Source organism: Arthrobotrys flagrans (assembly GCF_004000055.1).
Source record: "Arthrobotrys flagrans strain CBS H-5679 chromosome Unknown unitig_3, whole genome shotgun sequence".
NCBI lineage: Eukaryota > Fungi > Ascomycota > Orbiliomycetes > Orbiliales > Orbiliaceae > Arthrobotrys > Arthrobotrys flagrans.
This window is the reverse complement of record NW_027137547.1, coordinates 4,827,183-4,845,068: the sequence shown is the minus strand read 5'-3', so window position 1 is coordinate 4,845,068 and position 17,886 is coordinate 4,827,183. Positions and strand designations below refer to the sequence as shown.

Below are 17,886 nucleotides of genomic sequence, written 5' to 3'. Positions count from 1 at the left end.
CCAGATTATGTTGGATGTATACAGAGGCTCGGAAAGTAAACAGTTTATTTTCCTTGGCATTGATTTATTTTTCACCAGGTGAGTCAGTAGGCAGACCGTGGTATAGGGCAGTAAATTTTGTTAGATTAGGGCTTTTGATATCTATCAATAGTATCAAAATATTACGAAGCTTCGTACTACTACTACAGACCGCCAGTATAAAGTTTAAATATCAATATTACTTGTTATTAGATCCATGAAGCAGATTGACGTTACAAAAAATTTTTAATATTTCAATAACTAGTTGCAATTTGTAAATACCATAGCTTTAATTTTTCCTCAGGAAGAAGTGAAATGGAAGCTGCAGAGTGTAAAGCTCAATAAATGGTTCCGGCTGCAGAAGAAAAGGCTGCGAAGGCTTCCCAGGCTGCAGAAGTGTAAGGCTACGATGTGTATCTAAGCTTGTCGGGGGTGCTCGAAGCGTGATGCGGTGTATCTTAAGTGGTAGAATTATCCAGTGCCGATTCGAGTCGTCACTGGAGGGTAGCTATATATACACGTCCTATATACACGAGGCTGGAGGGCGTCCTTCCGTGAAAACTCTGCAGTTCGTGAAAACTCTGCAGTTGTCTTTGCAACTCGGTTCGAGGCCTGCCGAAGGCAGCCGTCTAGGAAATGTTATGTGTTGTCGTGTGGTATTTCGGATACCGCACTCCGGAGGTCTGGAACGGACGTCTAGGAGAGCGTCTCCTGACAAGAAGTGAAGGCTATAAAGGCTGCGCGTGCGGAAATGAAAAAGGCCAAACCTTCGAAATCTATGTTTCTGAAGCTGTAAATATCGATAGTAATCTTGCCTATCTCCAGTTTTGAAGCCTACTGTTAGGCAATTCGCCCGGGCTGGTGGCCGGAAGCCTGTCCGTGCGGCTGGAATCCCCCGGAAGGCCATTTACTTTACAAGCCTCTGTATTGCAGTAACGTCTATACCTATCATCTTCCGAGTTCTCGAAGATATATTGAAAAAGAAAAAGGAAGTTATTCTAGGATTTACTTCAGCTTTGCATTTCCAGAGTATAATATCGTGGCCCGGTCAGTGGTTGGGATCAACTGCCGTACAGACATGCTCGCGTGTGTGCGGCCCGCTGTAATGATGGCGTAGCAACCCCGGAACGATGGACTGAGCCCGGTATCCAATCCCGGGCTCGGGGTGCGGGGAATCAACCGCACGCACGAGCTCTCGTCCTCCGTCATACCTCCTACCCAAAGACATCCCAACTTCCTCAAAACACCTATCGCTCACTATCAAACTCCAGACTTCAAGATTTCAACAAAACCAATACAGTTTAAATTTAACGAGAGAGAAGGAAAAAATATGGCGGCCCCTCTCGCCATTCCACTTCCCACGCATACCTTCCTCCAACCCCAAAAACTCATAAACAACAACGAAGACCTCCCCCATTTCCTCAAATCCAAAGCCCACCACCTCATCGTCTCCTTCATCCAGTACTTCTCAGATGCGTTAACACCAACGGGGTCGGACACCAAGTCCACGGAATCTCGATACGCAGATTCTCCAGCCATAGTCGTCTCCCAACCCGTCAGCCAGATTGTCGAACTACTAGCTACCATCGAAGCTATAATAGACGAAGTCCCACCGGTCGAAGGGCCCAGAAGATTCGGGAATGTGGCGTTTAGAACGTGGTCTTCGACGGTGGAAAAAAGGTCGTCTGAGTTATTGCGAAAGTATTTACCGGAGAGTATTGTAAACACGCCGGCGAAGGATGATGGTATTTCCGCTCTTGAGGAACTCAAGGTGTATCTTCTTGGGGGATTTGGAAGTGCGCAGAGATTGGATTACGGAACCGGGCATGAACTTTCGTTCTTTGCCTTTTTGTGTGGGATATGGGTGCTCGGTGGGTTCGAGGCCGGGAGGGATGAGTTAGCTCTGGTGTTTAAGGCTTTCGATTCGTGAGTACGTCTCATGATACTTTGGGAGCCTGTACTGATGTAAAGGCATGTGTTAGGTACCTAGCAATCGTAAGAAAGCTAGTCTTAACCTACAATCTTGAACCCGCAGGCTCCCATGGAGTGTGGGGGCTGGACGACCATTCCTTCCTACCATACATCTTTGGTTCAGCACAGCTTGCTGCTACGCCTGAAGGAATGGGGCCTCCGGCCCCTGGCTCCATCGTCGAAGCGAATACGGTAGAGCGGGAGAGGAATCGAAATATGTACTTCGGTGCCATCGGGTTCATCAGAGATGTCAAGAAGGGTCCATTCTGGGAACACAGCCCGTACTTGTATGACATCAGCGGGGCGGTTGGTGGCTGGAAGAAGATCAATCTTGTGAGTACCTGCTATCTTGATGAAACTTCCGACAGGAACTCATACTGATATTATTATCAACTCAGGGGATGATGAAGATGTATGCTGCAGAAGTACTCGGAAAGTTCCCTGTAGTCCAGCACTTCCCCTTCGGTTCGATCTTCTCATGGGATCTAGTCGAAGGTGCAAAACTACCACCCGGGTTTCCTTCAACGGGTGCCACACCAACAGCAACCTCATCTTCGACAATGCCTCCACCGACTATCCTTCCAGGCGGTAGCGAAGAAGGCGGCACAAAAGCCCCATGGTCAACCCTCCCATCCGACCCTTCCAAAACCCTATCAGCAATCCCCCCAACCGCAAGAATGCGAATTGCAACTCCAACCTCCCAGTCGAATCTCGCAAATAGAGTTCCACCGGTCTCCGCCCTCCGCGGTCCGCCGACGGGAATGCCCCCTCCTCCTTCTCGCCCAAATATTATCGCGCCACCACAGAATATTACGTTAAACCCAGAAACTACAACGACTGTTCCCGTACCGGGTGGATTCGCACCCGCAATCGGCGGGGTAGCTGTGACTACAGCTCCGTGGGCTAAGCCGCCCACCGGACCCTCGGGATTCGGGAAGGGAAATGGAGGCGATGAAGCGGTTGGTATGGATCCTGCTTCTCCGGAGTCGGTGACGGGGGTTGATTCGCCGGTACGGAGGGTTAGGAGTGGCAGTGTGACCGTTGGGGAGACGGGGAGCTTGGCTGGCGGGAAGGTGGTCGAGTATACGAACGGTCATGATCAAAATAAATAGGAAGACAAGTAGGAGTTCTCCAGGTGGTCGTACAGGGCGTTCTTGTTTTGCTTTCTATTGAAGCGTTTTTGGAGATAGATACTTTTTTTAATTATTGGGTTCAAAATTTTAATATCACGTCTCTGAGTTGCAATTGTAATATGATCAGTTGAGGATTGGTGTATTGTAACGATCTTTATAAAGAAACACTCCACTATACCCTCCTCCTCCGCGTGCATGCAAACACCGTTTTCGATGCACACAATTCTTTCAGACGTATCACATCGACCACCAAACTAGAGAGCAATCAAAGAAACAAAAACCCTTCAGAAACAATGTCTGATAGTACAAGCCTCCCATGTTGTAGAACTACAAACATCGACTTGCACCATGCCTGTTGAGTTCAGTTCTGCTGTTCTTGTTTTTTTATGCAGTCCCGGCTTCATCCATCGTAATTGCAGCCAACGCATACCCTCTTTCAGCGTCCCCGGTGTCTTTGACGTAGTTTGCAATGTACTCCGGAACCTCCTTGACCCTGTTGTACTTTGAAGGCTGAGGTTCACCGTAAGCGGTATACATCGGGATGACGCCTAAAACAACATGACACCGTCAATAACTCCTCCAATCCCACTTTTCAAAAAAAAAAAAAAAAAAACTCATAAGAGGGAGGGATATAAAATACTAACCGGTCCAAACCCTATCCAAAAGCTTCTCCTGCTTCAAATCCTTCTCATAATCCCCCGGTTCCCCAGCTCTAACCTTCGCACTGGCACTCTCGACACTAACCCTCAAAATCTGGGTGCTGGACATCTCGGCCCCATCAGGCGGAACCCTGGTCTTCTCATACCTCCCCTTCAAAACCCCGTCCGTAATCAACTTCATAGCGTAAAGCTTCTCATCGAGGTCGGTGACCAAACTAGCCGTCCCGAATATCACGGAGGAACGGTAGTTCATGCTGTGACTGTTGGGCGTAAGGGATAGGACCAATCCATCGACCTTTGTGGCGCAGACGCAGACCTTTAGGTTGCCGTCATTCGGATCTTTGGAGGAGGAACGGGCGAGGTTCATGATTCGAGAGGAGACGTAACCGTGGAGATAGAGGTCCAGGGGTTCGGAAAGGTCGGCGGATGGGTTTTCGAAGGAACCGAGTTTTCCGATCATGGGGAGGATTACGGGGTAGTCTTCCGGGGAGGGACTGAAGGAGACATGGAGGACCGGAGAGGAGGCGATGATTTCGTGGACGGTTTTGCAGTCGTATTTCCCTGTTTCCCTCCCGTCAAAGATATCAATATATACGGTAGATTTCTATACAATTGATTGCGAAAGACGCATACCTCGCTCGCCCAGGCGGTTGACTTTGTTCGTCTTGGACTTGGGGTATGATAGATCCGACATTTTTTGATATAAAAAGGATTGATAGAACTGCAGCGTTTGCAATGCAATCGTATGAGGACAAGATATAACTTTATATCCAAATCTCACCAAACGACGTAAAAGCGAGGATACCCGTGAACCGGAATGATACTTCAAGAGTAACCACCCGCACGGCTCTTTCGCCGTTTAAATAGACAACCTTCTCGCGAAGAAATCTAACAATGAGTCAAAATGCTTCCGGTCGTCGGCGTACAATACCCATGATACTCTTCTCGTACCCCCTGAAATTTCAAGTCGGTAGTAGGTAATGTAGTAGATGTTTCGTAATTGGGGATTCAAAAACGAGAAAGAATTAAGAAAGAGGAAAAGCAGTGTTCGCTGGCCGGACGTGCACATGATGACACAAAATCCCGTCTACGTTCAATTCACAGTAGGAAAAAAGGGCACGAGCTCGGGAGTGCAACGTTCGGCAGTGCCGTGTACATACGCATACATACCGTAGCACGACGTCTATGCGCACATATGATATTGGTTGGGAGCGCATTGGATAGCATTGCTACATGTCACTGCCGTCACGGCGCACGGAAGTTCCAGATATCTGGTGGTTGTGGTTAACGGTTGTTGCATCATGGAAATCACCCCGGTCGGATCTCGTGCGTCCCGGCTGGACCTGCCGTATCGAGTTAGGCAGATAGAAAGACGCCGTCCGAACTGGAGCTCAACAAACCGTACGGACACGGGTATTACATATGCATATCGAACGATAGGATCCGATACCCTAGGATCAGAGTCCGGGGAAAGCCTAGCTTGGTTAGCTTTGGAAGTTCACCCATCTTGCCGGCCTCTCAGAACTGCGAGGTCTCATATCGTTCTGCTCTGTATGTTTGTATGCAACAGTCGATATCGTGGCGTCAATTGGCTTCACATGATCAACATGGATTTGATAGAGATACTCAAGTCAACGGCAGGAGTTGTTCGACCGAAGATGGGCTGCGGAGTAAAATAGCTGCAGAAGATCTAGAGTACGGGGCCGACTCACAAGCCACAACATATGCAACGCAGATGTGAATATAGTTGATATCGGGGTCTACGGTCTCGGACACTGCCTAGAAATAAATGTACGATTTTTATATAAACACAGGCGGGAGAATTCGTTCCTACAAGGGAGCGAGTGATGGGTTACTCCTAATAAATTTGGAACGATCGTTGATCGTGCGATTTCATATTGTAGGTGACCGCCTTGGGTTTTGTTGACACAAGATTGAAGATGGCTGCTGATATTTGAGCGTGCAATGCTTTAGGACTTCAAAGGGAATGTGTCTCGATTGCTAATCCTAACGAGAGCCTTATCGCTCGAATAATTCCGGAATATGCTAGCGTCTCCGTCGCGACACCACGGAGTGCTCGTTTGTCGGAAGAGGTATGACGAAGTTTAATCCATAAGCCGTCTCTTTTCTAAGACTTTTGCAAATAATAGGCAAGGTTTCGTGATGTGTGCTCTCGAAGAGAACACACAACCTTCAAGCATGTCACGTAATTGCGTATTCGATTGGCAAGAAAGTGACCGACACCTACAAAGTAAGACTTCGCTCTAATATTCCAGACATATTCCCGTATAAATAGCTGAAGTTGATGTTTGGTGTTGGTCCGAATTCTGGAGATTCCTCGCAATGTTTGTGGGCGAAGAATGCATGTCAAAAATACGAGCGTAATTGGCTACCCTGACAGCGGGTTTCTTATCAAACCGACTCGAGGACCGCATTTGTTTATCATCAGATCTCCACGCTCTTTGGAACGATGGCAGGTTCAGACGGAGAATCCAGATACACATCCGCTTCCTCATCATCACCTTCCTTGGCTTCATGCGAATACCGGCCGGATTGTGAGGACGGCGGGTCGAAGCGGGAATACGAGCATGCCGTTGTATCCGATGATGAGGAAGAAGAACGTAATTAAACTAAGATTGACTTGATATTCGCTAATACGCATAAATGGCTAACGAAAGGAGTACACTGTACGAGTTACCGCATTTATCTAAAATTCGAAACTTCCATTTTCAAATGAATAACCTCACAATCGTGTGTTGGTGTTGGATGTTCAGCCACGCCGTCATCAGCCACAGATATTGAAAATCCAGTTCGAATATTAATTGATGCGCATCCCCACGAAATTTGCTGTCGTGACGGACAGCCTTAAAGGTAAGCTCCAAGGTGTTCTATCGAATTCGATTGCTACTGACGATAGACCTGTCCTCATACACAATAAACCGGGGTGTGTGGACGATTGTAATCGAATCCCCGATGATTGGCCGGTTCGAAAAAAGAGGAGAAAAGAAAAGAAAACCTCCATAAACTTAAGAACAGACAATGCAATCAATCTGAATCGGCATCCGAAATCGAGTTTTTACAGTGGGTCAGCTAGGTTGGCTGACCGGGGGAGCTTGAGCTTGCAGCTTCGATTCGAGTTTTCCCGCATTGGCCGGGGTCCATGTTGTACATGTACACTTCTATACCGCACCGGACTGGTGGATTAAATGTATCTTTTTTCATGAATTTAGGCAGTTGATTAGCATCCAAACAGGAGCTTCGCAGGCTGAACGTGGGGAATGGACGGTGCAGATGCACAGTCTTAGTTTGGAGCCAGCTTGGAGTCCGGATCCTCCAATTGAGGCTATTCGATGACTCGATTCCCCCCCAAAAATTAACGTGTAAGATGCAGTTGATAAGATTAAGGTAAGCACAAGCACTCTAGTACTCTCCCCAAGTACAAGCGTACGTCGTACGTAGTAAGTAGTTGTATTTCTTTTCTCCGCACTTGGAAACGTTCGATACATACTCTGTGATTTGATTGATTCGACTCGCCTGCCGCACAAAATCCAGATCGAAGCCGAACCCACTGCAGTTCGGAAAGCTTGGACCTAAACACCATCGTCACCACCATCGTTTCCCTGTCGATAACGTTGAGTACGAGCTGTCGATCCGACGAATAAGAACCATCCGTATCCGAACTTCAATTGTAATCGCAACCGGGACCTTCCGTTGGAGCTCTCCATCAACGACGCCGGTACACAGACGTCAACTATCCAACATGCCCTATATCGAACACGGCCCTACCGATCCTCATACCTTCAAAACCCACTTGGTCAAGTCGAAACGGATACTAGCGTTATGCGGTGCAGGTACGTTCCCGCTCCGTCCCAAGATTTCTTTTTCGACCAGAGCGTTTCCAGGGTTCGTTCGATCCCGAAATCGAAAACCACCTGGTCCGGTTCGGTTTCTTTTGTAAAATCCCTTATCTAACCGTCCCTGCCGTCATTCGCTCTTCCAGGTCTATCTGCTTCTTCAGGTAAGTGATCATACGTACGCGTTTCGAATGTTTCCATGTGGTTTGGATCCCGTCGGACATATGGAAGTCATACACGTCCTAGCGTCTTCAGCTGTGCTCGTCAAGCCTCCGATTTGACTATAGCGTTTTTCCAGGGTTGGCAACCTTTCGAGGTGCTGGAGGTCTGGTGAGTGGCCGTCAGCTCCCGAACGTCCCTCTCCAACGGTCTCCTTGTTTCTGAATTAGTAATAGTATAACTGACGCTTCTTATACCCCCTTCGCTATTCCAGTGGAGAACTCACGATGCTATGTCTTTAGCGACTCCCCAGGCTTTCGTTAAGGATCCTAGCTTGGTTTGGCAGGTTAGTCCTCCCGGGGTGTTCCAATTACATAAGATTGACCCCAATCCAACATTGTCAACACTCCTTTCGTACACCCATCCTTTCGTATCACCTCGTCGCTCATCTTCATTCATACTAGTTCTACTCGGCTCGAAGACAAGCAGCTTTCTCGGCGAAACCTAACGCCGCCCACCTAGCCCTCGCCGCCCTCTCCGTCAAGAATAAAGATTTCATCACAGTCACCCAGAATGTCGATGGTCTTTCCCCTCGCGCCGGACACCCGCCGGAGCAACTCTACCCCGTCCATGGCTCGTTATCAACCATCAAGTGCACGAGCATCTTCTGCAGTTACACGGAGCATAATAACTTCGATATGGCGCTTACGCCCGCCTTGGCTCCTTCGAGGACACCTGCGGATGTCGATGCTCAGCCGCCGACTATTCCTGTCCTTGACCTTCCGCACTGTCCAAAATGTGGTATCGGGGTGGGTATACATTCCGTCGAATACTACTGCTCGTGCCTTTCGGAGACGATATTGATGAAATCCTATGACCGTGTGATATAGATGATGCGACCCGGTGTCGTCTGGTTCAATGAGACTCTTCCGAATGACCTCCTCGAAAGCATCGACGATTGGATAGACCAAGGACCGATCGATCTTTGTCTTGTCATCGGCACTACCGGTCAGGTCTGGCCGGCTGCGGGTTACATTGGAATCTGTAAAGGGAAGGGAGCTAAAGTTGCAGTTATCAATATGGAAATAGATGACGATCCTCATCTGGGTGGTGTCAATACCGCGTACGTCTTTATACATTGCCTACTTTATAGCGAGCTAGGTGCTAATGACATTGGTAAATAAAGCGATTGGTTATTTAAGGGCGACTGTGCCCAAATACTTCCCGATATCCTCGAGCCCATCATCGGATCCATGGACGAAGTTAGGGAACTACTCGGTGATACGGACAAGTTCCCCGCTACGACATCGTCTGGGGGACCGGTTACCGATACTTCTAACAATAATGATACAACAAGTGGGACCGGTGAAGGCACCGGGTACTACTAACCTTTGCAAATACCCTCTTTGCTTCAAGTTAAAATTGAGATTTCATGTCCAAAGGATTGGTTTTCTAGAGAATTTTTGGGCTTTTTTGGGCGGGGGGCGATATTATGAAAAGAAAGAAAAGAAAAGAAAAACAAGAAGGCGTTGGAATATATGGAGCACTTTCTTTTTCTAGCAGTTCCTGGAATCACCATCATGCGGTTTTTCCTTTGCTCTTTCGTTACCATTGACGAGGTAGCTGAAGTATTTTGGCCATTCAACGGCTGGTCGGATACCTTGGAGTAGCTGTTAAACTTAGCTGCTCGGTTCCTTTGTATCGCAAGCGCATACCTCCTATCAACTGGCTTACTGCATCGGAATAAATACAATATAGCAATATGAATTACCAAACGTTACAGCCGTAGAATACCGCCCCCGTCGAAATCCTAACCCCGAACCTCCTTGAAGTTCAAATCACAATTTACAGGGGAATATCGACCACAAGCTAGCTCGCCTGAAACCATCATGCGTGTTGTCGTCATCGTTTTCCCCAAACCCTGCCAGCTGGATTCAATGCAATTCTCCAGGACAGAGCGGCTTTCTACTCGCCACAAGGCTGCAGCGGCTAGGGGGCGGGTTAGTATAAATACATGGGTCAAGGACACGTACGTAAGCCAGAGGGTTTGTTAGTTCTTCAACTGCAAGTCCTCCTTTGAGACCTCCCTCGAGCTTGTATCTTTATTGCCAAGGCTGGATTCGCAGGCTTCGATAGTTAAACTCCATCTCCTTCCCATCCTCCTAATATAAATTATACGCATACGAACTTCGACATCTCCTCCTCCTCGCAGTACCAAATATTAAAACCCTCCGATCAGCAACCACCCTCACCGGTACCTTCGAGATAGTAAAAAGATGACCGCCTCGGAAATCACACCCCTCACCGCCGGCAACAACAAGCCGGAATCGACCACCGGTAGCACGATCAAACCGATCGGCCACCCGATCAAGAAGTTTTGTCCGCAGTGCAATCGCTGCATTGATTGCGGTGATTGCGAGTTTTGGTACGCTCTTTTGTTCTTTCTTGGGTTTTACCCCGGATTTTTTGTTTGACGTCATTCTTTGGGGTCCGATGAGCTGACTGACTCGTTTGCGCCCGGTAGCTGTATTCCTTGTACTATTCAGTAAACCTTTCGACTCGATGGCCGATTTCACGGGGGTGGTTTGAGGGATTGTGCAGCCGAGCAAGCTACTCGAAGACGGTATTGGGACTTGGAGGAGACTCGGGAGGAGGGTTATTGCATAGAATATGCATGGACGGCTTCAATCCGACACACCCTGTTTGTTACATAAACGAATTCCATGAAGCCTTTGTCTTCACCAAAAGATCAATACATAACCAACTAGCTATCCAATAGGCCACCCCCCCCCTTTTTTTTTTAAATGATTTTTTCGGACCGAGTTCTACTATTCTAAAATAAAATTACCGTGCACGTATTGAAAAAGTGAAGATGGAGATCATGCCAAGGCCACGCCCCTGCCCGCTCGTCGCATGTCGCTAATTTTTTTCAACCTCTGTCGCACAACCTTCATCCTCCACAAAACCCTCACAACCACCACCTCCAATCCGATCCATAGATAAAAAGAATGCCAAAACGAAAGCGCTCGGACTACGAACGTCACCCTCCCGCCGACCCACCTCTGGAACCGGAAGACACGGAAGAATCGACCCGCTCGATAGCAATCCACCAATCCACCGTCTCCCAAAAAATCCACCACTCCCGCATCCTCCTCAAACGCGCCCTGAAAACCGCAAAGGGATTCGAACAGCAAAGGCTAGGTAAACGCATAAAAGCCGCTCGGAAAGGCAAAACTTCCAACAAGAAAGACGGAAAGGAACAAAAAGAAGATGAAGTAGAAAGGCTGGAAAAGGAGATTGAAGCGTTGAAACACATCGATCTAGCGGAATTGGCAACAAGGCACTCGAATAAACTTTTATTAAAGAATAAAAGTTTATCTACTTCGAAGTATTTCCCACCGGAGGTCGTAAAGGAGGTGGAGGAACAGGCCAAAGTGCCTGTACCGACCGGACCGGTGGCGAATGTATGTGCCAGGATGTTAAATGCGAATCCGGTGAAGGAGTGTGTGAAGGAGATTATTGCGAATTTAGGAAGGTTATTGGGCGTCGAAGAAGGGACTGTTGAGGGTGGTGGTAAAGCAGCCAAGGAGACGGAGAAATCGGGGAAGAAGGCCAAGGAATCGAAGGCGGTGACGCACGGGGCCGAAAACGATGAAGATGATTCGGGGGAAGGGGATTCCGAAGCAAGTTCGAAAGACGACTCGGAGGACGCGGTAATGCATCCTTCTATGCTCAAAAACCTAGCTGCAAAGTACCTTCGCGACGGTGGCACAGTCTCTGGCGATGAATCGGAAGACGAAGATGACGGCAGGATAGCATGGTCTTCTGAAGATGAGGGTGAAGACGACAGCGAGGAAGACATCTCAGACTCGGAAGACGACAGACCTCGCGGGCGTTCAATGTCAATCACACCGATCCCCGAAGACCAACTTCGAAAAATAGAGGAATTCGAAAACGAAGCTCTGGATGTAGACCTATCCGACGAAGAAGAAGCACCGCCACCAAAGAAATCCGAAAAATCGAAATCCAAGAAACAAGCCGCGCCAGCACTAGCTCCACCCCCAACGGAACCCATCAAATCCTCATCGTTCCTCCCAACTCTCATGACGAGCTACATATCCGGCTCGGACTCCGACGCAGCTTCGGACGCATCCGCCCAAAACAAATCAAAGAAATCAAAGAAAAAGGGACCCCCGGAAAAGAAGATCCGCAAGAACAGGATGGGTCAGCAAGCCCGTCGCGCCCTTGCGGAGAAAATGTACGGAACGGGAGCAAATCATGTCAAAAAGGCAAAGGAGGAGAAAGAAGCCAAAGCCAAGGCGAAGGAGGAGAGGAAGAAGGCATGGGAGGAGAAACAGACGAAGCCCGTCCATACCAGTTGGCAACTCAAGAAGAAAGAGAAGGATGAGAAAGATAGGATTGTTAAGGATATGATGGCCGGTAAGGGAGCTGGAAAGAAGATTGTGTTCGACTAGGTATTGTACATACGATATCGGCATTGAAGAGTCTAGCAGGGATGAGGTAACGGTTGGCCAAGCTTAAATTTTATTTCTATCCTCCTGGCTAGCGAAAGACTAAGTATGTACAGGCAAGCCGGTTAGAAAATCATAATGAATAACCAGAAAAAAGCCGCAGTATCAGGTACTCGAGGCTTCAGCGCTCGAACGCAAATTAAAAAAAGTCATATCATCCAAGTGGGTTGTTGCACGTCTAGCGGGCATTCGTCGCTTCCTCCGATTGCATTACCAAAGATAACCAAAAAATGAAGTAGGGAAGAAGAGAAGGAGGCTAGGACGAAGTGAAAGAAACGCGGAGGGTTAAGAAGGCGTAGAAAAAAGAAAAAGAAAAAGCAAAAGCAGAAAGAGAACAGAAATCGAGAAACTGGTTCTGTCTCGCTACCAGCTCTCATTCTTCGTCGGAATGAAAGGGTGCCTTCGGATCGCTAAGCCGTAGTAGCGATTCATCTCTAGACGCCGGTCTTATCGGTGAAGCAGACGTCGACTTGAGGCTCTGGAGATGGTTCGCCATCCTACTCACACGTAAAATTTCGGATCGAGTTAGCCAAAAAATGATCATGATCATATGATATCGCGTTCCAATAGTCTCAAAAAAGCAAAACAACAGAAAATCTCGAGGCGCACCTTTCGGTTTCTGTTCCATTCCGCTTGATCGCGATATTCAGATTGTTTAACGTGGATAAAATTCCGGACATCTACAAAAATTCGAAGAAGAAAATCCTCATTAAAAGAGATATTATAATAATTTAGCCTTCATGTTCGTAACGTTCATTTCATCAAGGAAACAAGGAAGGGGGACGTCCGAACGATGGCTTTGATGATGATGATAATCTACAAAAACCACTCAGAAGCAATAATGCAGCAATGATAGATGATAAAGTTGGGGGATGCAACGTAAAAGAAACCCATCCGTCTACAATCATGACAAAAACCGAAAACGTAAAAAGTAAAAAACGAGGGTCGAAAACTGAACCTATGCAAGTATGCTCGCCTTCAAAAAGCCTACCGAAGGGAAGAATTTTGGTCAAAACCGCTCCACTCGGTGTATCCCACTTCAGGGGCTCCTGCTCTCCAATCTCAGGAGGAACAACTTACAAGACCATGCGATTTATCATCATCATCATTACCATTAGGACGTTTTAGGACCGGGGGGTACTGACATGTCCAGTCAATGACTCATCTTCTTTGCTATCATCCTCTTCACCCTTTCTGCTCACCTCTCGGGCCTCTGTCTCGTTCTGACGCAGTATCTCCTCCATCATGTTGCATCGCTCCTTATACGCCTCCGCATCGCTCAACGCTCGATTGCGCCCGGCTTTCGATTCTGCGAGTTCGATCTCAAGCTTGCTGATCACCTCGTGTAGGCTGTTGACTTGATTTCCTAGTTCTGTCCTGTCTTTCGTATTGTTGACAGAGGACGTAGCGACCGACTCTAGCTTCTGGGTCAAGGTAGCAATGGTAGCCTCGTGGGACTCTACAGCAGCACGGGAAGCCGCAAGAGCCTTCTCGGCCTCTTTGGCTCTGGTTTCAAACGCCGCCGATTCATCCACCAATCCTCGGACTTGTTCTTTGTACACATTCGACATCTCCTGCATGTCGAAAGCATTTGCTTCCGCGGCCTTGTCGAGCTGCTTCTTGGTTGCCGCCAGACTAGCGGTGGATTCGGCTTCGGATTTTTTAGCGGCCTCGAGTTCAGCTTTCGAGGTCTCAACGGCTTTTTGGAGTTCGGCTACCAGTGCATTCAACGATTCAACTGCCTTCGTCTGTTTTTCGACTTCTGCGGTCAATGCGGTTTTCTCGGCGTTGTACTTGGTAGTCAAAGTGTCCAACTCGGAGGTATCAGCTGGCTGCTCTTGGAGATCTCTGAACGATTTCTCCGCTGCCTCTCGGGCTATCGACTCCTTCTCGAGCTCCGCGGTCAGACCTTCAACAGCAGCTCTGTGCTCCTCTTCCTTTGCTGAGAGGATTTCCTGATGCTCCGCTGTCAACTTGGCGATTTCTTCGGCGTGCTTGCTGTGTGCCGCAATTGTCTCCTCGGAGTGGTCCGCGAAGGCCTTCTTGCTGTCTTCGAGTTGCTTTTTAAGCTCATCGTTGCTACTTTCCAATTTAGCAACCAACGACTCTCTGTCAGCAAGCAAAGACTCCTTGTCTGCGAGGGCCTGGCTAAATCTGTTGGATTTAGTCTCATGTTCGCCTCGAGCTTCCTCCAGCGACTTTGCATGAGCAGCGGTGAGATCATCGATCTCCTTGATCCTTTCAGCCAGAGCAGCCCGGACATCCTCGATTTCAGCCTTCAGCTTCTCGCGTTCCTGATTGTAATTGCTTGCGGTATCCTAGTTGTGAGAAATCGAGCGTTAGAACAAGTCGGGCTGGGATAAATTTTGAAATTTCTTACCGCTTCGCCCTGGTTCAAGACCTCAATGGTTTTTTTCAAGGCTTCAACCTCATCGGCACCCTTTTGTTTAACCTCCACGAGGGTCGTTTGTAACTCCTGATTTTGATTTACAAGCTCCTCTAACGTCTTGCGGTCGCCGGCGGCCGCCTCTGACTGGTCCTGGAGAGACTTCAGCTCGGCTGCATGGGCCTTCCGCTTTTCATCATGCTCGGCGACAAGGGATTCGATCTTTGCGCTATGCTCCGTCTCCAGATCCCCAATTTTTTTCTTTGCAGCGTCAAGTTCGCCAGCATGCGAAGTTCTAAGATCTTCGAGTTGGGCACGAAGGGCATCTAGTTCTTCCAATTGGGCCTCATTCTTCTCGGCGAGAGCGCGCTTCTCTTCGGTATGAGCAGCGAGGTGTTGACTAAGTTCAGCCTCGTGAGCCGACTTGAGGCCAGAAATCTCAGACTGTCGAGTCTCCAATTCACCCTTCGATTGAGAAGCGCTACTCTCGAGCTCCGCAATGGTTGATTTCAGCTTCTCAGCGGCCTCCCGACTCTCCTTTGAAATGGCCTTCTCCTCCTCTAACTTAGCGTCAAGCTTCTCGACTTCGTCTATGAGTTTTTTGACTTCGTTCTCTGAAAGATTTTCCCTGGCTTCAAAATCAGCCAAGGCCTTTTCTTTGGCTTCGAGGTCGACTAAGGCTTTCTCGTGAGCGGCAGTAGCTTCTTGGTGCTTGGTTTCCGCTTCTGCGAGCGCGGTTTTAAGGGATTCAACTACGGCCTCAATTTTCTCGAGTTTCGATTGAGCGTCAAGGTGCTGGGCTTCCGTGTCCTGAAGCTTCTTCTGGAGCTCGACCAGTTGCTCCTTCCCACTGCCCTCAGATGCGGCCAGCTCCATCAACGCCTGTAGGATAAACTCGTTAGCGATTTCCCAACTTTCAATATGGTATCCAGCGACCAACCTTTGAATGATTCTCGTTGAGTTGAGCCTTTTCTTCCTCGTGCTTCGACTTCACAGCTTCTAATTCGCTCTTCGCAGACTCTAGCTCCTCGATCGCAGCACTGAGTTTCTTGGATAATTCATTTCGTTCCTTTGCGTAGGCATCTCTCTCACTCTTGAAACCATCCTCCCGAGCTTTCGAGTTGCTGAGGTCTTGCTGGTGTGCTATACTAGCATCCCTCATCCTACCTTCGTACTCGGCTTTTAGTTTCGCGGCTTCGGCTTCGGCAGTCGCTAGCTTTGCAATGACTTCATCTTGTTCCTTCTGCAGCTCAGCCTTCTACAATAATGTCAGTCTTTTATCCTGCAAAGGGTCCGTAGCTTCATTTGTCTTACGGCTTTCTCAGATTCCTCCAATTGAGCTGTTAACTCCTTGACCTTGGCGTCGATAGCCTCTGTATTGTTAGTGCCTTTGGATTCGAGTTCCGCTTTCTCTTGCTTGACAGTCTCAACCTCGGATTCGAGTTTCGTCTTTTCCTCCTCGATCTTTGACTTCTCTTCTTCTATCTTGGCAATGATCTCATCTTTCTGCTTGCCCGCAGTCTCAATTTCGCTAGCCAGCTTCTCCTTTTCGGTTTCCAACTCGGAAATGGTCGTCTGAAGCTTCTCAATTTCCTCGTCCTTCTCCTTGAGGAGTGTTGTGTAGTCAACACCGTTAGCGGCCGGTGCCTCGGGTTTTGGACTGAGTCTGGAGCCGGATGCAGGGGTAGCCGGGATTGGATCTAAGCGAGATTTCGAAGCAGGTTTGGTAGGAGTATTGATGGCAGTGGAGGCTCGACGACTAGCTGACGTGACGGAGGGAGCAGCGGCAGCGGAGTTAGTCGAGGTGTTGGTCCTTGTTCGCGGAGCAGCTGACGATGGACTAGAATTCAACGTTGCGATAGAGGACTTTCTGGCCAATGGTCCCCCTGCAGCGGGAGTAACACTAACGGAGGATGTTCGTCGACCGGTAGCGGTAGTATCGGCAGACGAGGTACCTGGTCGGGATGAACTCGGGCGTGTAGAAGATGGTCCAGTGGTAGTTCCAGTACGCGTTGAGCTCGTACCGGCTGCAGACCCGATAGGGCGTTTCGCAGTAGCAGGTGTACCCGTTGGAGCAGCAGTGCTCGTTCGCGATGAAAAAGTCGTCCCTGAAGTGGAGCTAGAGAGCGGTTTCTTCACACTGCTAGTAGATGCCCCAGCACGTGTCGGAGGTTTCGACAAGCTACTGGAGCCAGTGGTTTTACTGGTAGCTCCGATGGTAGAAGGCTTCTTTGCCAACGTTCCAGCGGGTGGCCGCTTAGGCGCACCGCTAGTGGGCCGTTTATTGGTGGTAGTCTTGCCAGACGAGCCGGATACGATGCTGGTATCCGTCTCTCGACCGGACTCGGTAGCGGACAGGTTCGCATCAGTCATATTTGCAGATTCTTCGAGATCCAGGGTAGGTGAGCTGAGAGGTGCCTCTGCAGTTGTGTCTGCCATTGCGGTGGTTGTCGATGGTACTATGGAGCTTAGCTTAGGAGAGTGTTTTTTATGAGAGAATCGGACGGCTCCAAGGAGGTTTGCAACTGTTCCAAGCTGAAGATCAATGGCGAGTCAAACAGCAGAGCTGCAAAGACATGCAAAGACAAAAAGGAGGTCCGCAATTGCAAGGAGGTCTGTATCGACGCTATCCGAGATATTTAGCTTGTGCTTGTCAGAGATAAACCAGCGGACCTACTCTATGATATCAACCACGCGGGAACCAAGCGAGAGAAGAATGAGAGAGAGAAAAAAATTAAAAACCGTCAACGTCGAGGATAAGAGAGAGGAAGGGGGAAACAGATGTTTAGAATGGTTACAGCCGTCGCGTCGGAAGGAACTACTTTATCAATAGGCTGGGAATACAGTGAAGGTAAGAAGGGGGCCGTGAGGAACGAGGAATAGGAGAGAGCCCGACTTCCCAAAACGAGATGTTTGGTGTTGAGGTGGAGTTGTGATACATGTCCCTTGGCTTAGCCCGACTGGTCCTTGGGATTCACTAGTCTTTCACCATTGCCCTAATCAAACCATTTCCGCCCCTATGCACCTTTTAATTGGCTCCTCTCCATATTGCTTGGCCTGCACTGCAGCACGGCTCTCAAGAGCGAGCGAGCCTGCATCATGTGCAGGTGCAGCTACATCGAGCTAGCTCGCTAACTGGTACTAGCGAGGTGCCGACCGTACCTACGTCTACGT

The 17,886-nt window shown here is 48.7% G+C and overlaps 6 protein-coding genes across 7 annotated transcripts; 3 read left to right on the top strand and 3 right to left on the bottom strand.

Annotated features, from left to right (window-relative positions):
- Window positions 1-1,348: 1,348 nt before the first annotated feature.
- DFL_002806 (uncharacterized protein) lies at window positions 1,349-3,101 on the top strand (the record flags this gene model as incomplete). Its single annotated transcript, XM_067631647.1, has 3 exons — window positions 1,349-1,944; window positions 2,001-2,322; window positions 2,388-3,101. 3 exons carry the CDS (start codon window positions 1,349-1,351, stop codon window positions 3,099-3,101), a joined length of 1,632 nt encoding a protein of 543 aa, XP_067494172.1.
- Window positions 3,102-3,506: 405 nt separating this feature from the next.
- On the bottom strand, window positions 3,507-4,475 carry DFL_002805 (uncharacterized protein; the record flags this gene model as incomplete). Its single annotated transcript, XM_067631646.1, has 3 exons — window positions 3,507-3,670; window positions 3,767-4,342; window positions 4,415-4,475. The coding sequence occupies 3 exons, from the start codon at window positions 4,473-4,475 to the stop codon at window positions 3,507-3,509; spliced, it is 801 nt and encodes a 266-aa protein (XP_067494171.1).
- A 3,066-nt stretch (window positions 4,476-7,541) lies between these two features.
- DFL_002804 (uncharacterized protein) lies at window positions 7,542-9,182 on the top strand (the record flags this gene model as incomplete). The annotated part of the gene is made up of 7 exons (XM_067631645.1): window positions 7,542-7,632; window positions 7,782-7,799; window positions 7,934-7,965; window positions 8,069-8,140; window positions 8,259-8,603; window positions 8,685-8,917; window positions 8,981-9,182. 7 exons carry the CDS (start codon window positions 7,542-7,544, stop codon window positions 9,180-9,182), a joined length of 993 nt encoding a protein of 330 aa, XP_067494170.1.
- A 168-nt stretch (window positions 9,183-9,350) lies between these two features.
- On the bottom strand, window positions 9,351-9,700 carry DFL_002803 (uncharacterized protein; the record flags this gene model as incomplete). Its single annotated transcript, XM_067631644.1, has 3 exons — window positions 9,351-9,454; window positions 9,510-9,527; window positions 9,610-9,700. The coding sequence occupies 3 exons, from the start codon at window positions 9,698-9,700 to the stop codon at window positions 9,351-9,353; spliced, it is 213 nt and encodes a 70-aa protein (XP_067494169.1).
- A 1,102-nt stretch (window positions 9,701-10,802) lies between these two features.
- Window positions 10,803-12,269, top strand: DFL_002802 (uncharacterized protein; the record flags this gene model as incomplete). The annotated part of the gene is made up of 1 exon (XM_067631643.1): window positions 10,803-12,269. One exon carries the CDS (start codon window positions 10,803-10,805, stop codon window positions 12,267-12,269), a length of 1,467 nt encoding a protein of 488 aa, XP_067494168.1.
- A 430-nt stretch (window positions 12,270-12,699) lies between these two features.
- On the bottom strand, window positions 12,700-17,151 carry DFL_002801 (uncharacterized protein; the record flags this gene model as incomplete). 2 transcript variants are annotated; one of them, XM_067631641.1, is made up of 6 exons in its annotated part: window positions 12,700-12,823; window positions 12,936-13,006; window positions 13,472-14,644; window positions 14,707-15,594; window positions 15,653-15,970; window positions 16,027-17,151. In XM_067631641.1, 6 exons carry the CDS (start codon window positions 17,149-17,151, stop codon window positions 12,700-12,702), a joined length of 3,699 nt encoding a protein of 1,232 aa, XP_067494166.1. The 2 variants fall into 2 exon arrangements, with proteins under 2 accessions (XP_067494166.1, XP_067494167.1); XM_067631642.1 differs by lacking the exons at window positions 12,700-12,823; window positions 12,936-13,006 and adding exons at window positions 13,305-13,313; window positions 13,407-13,466 and having other exon boundaries at window positions 13,529-14,644.
- Window positions 17,152-17,886: the final 735 nt, after the last annotated feature.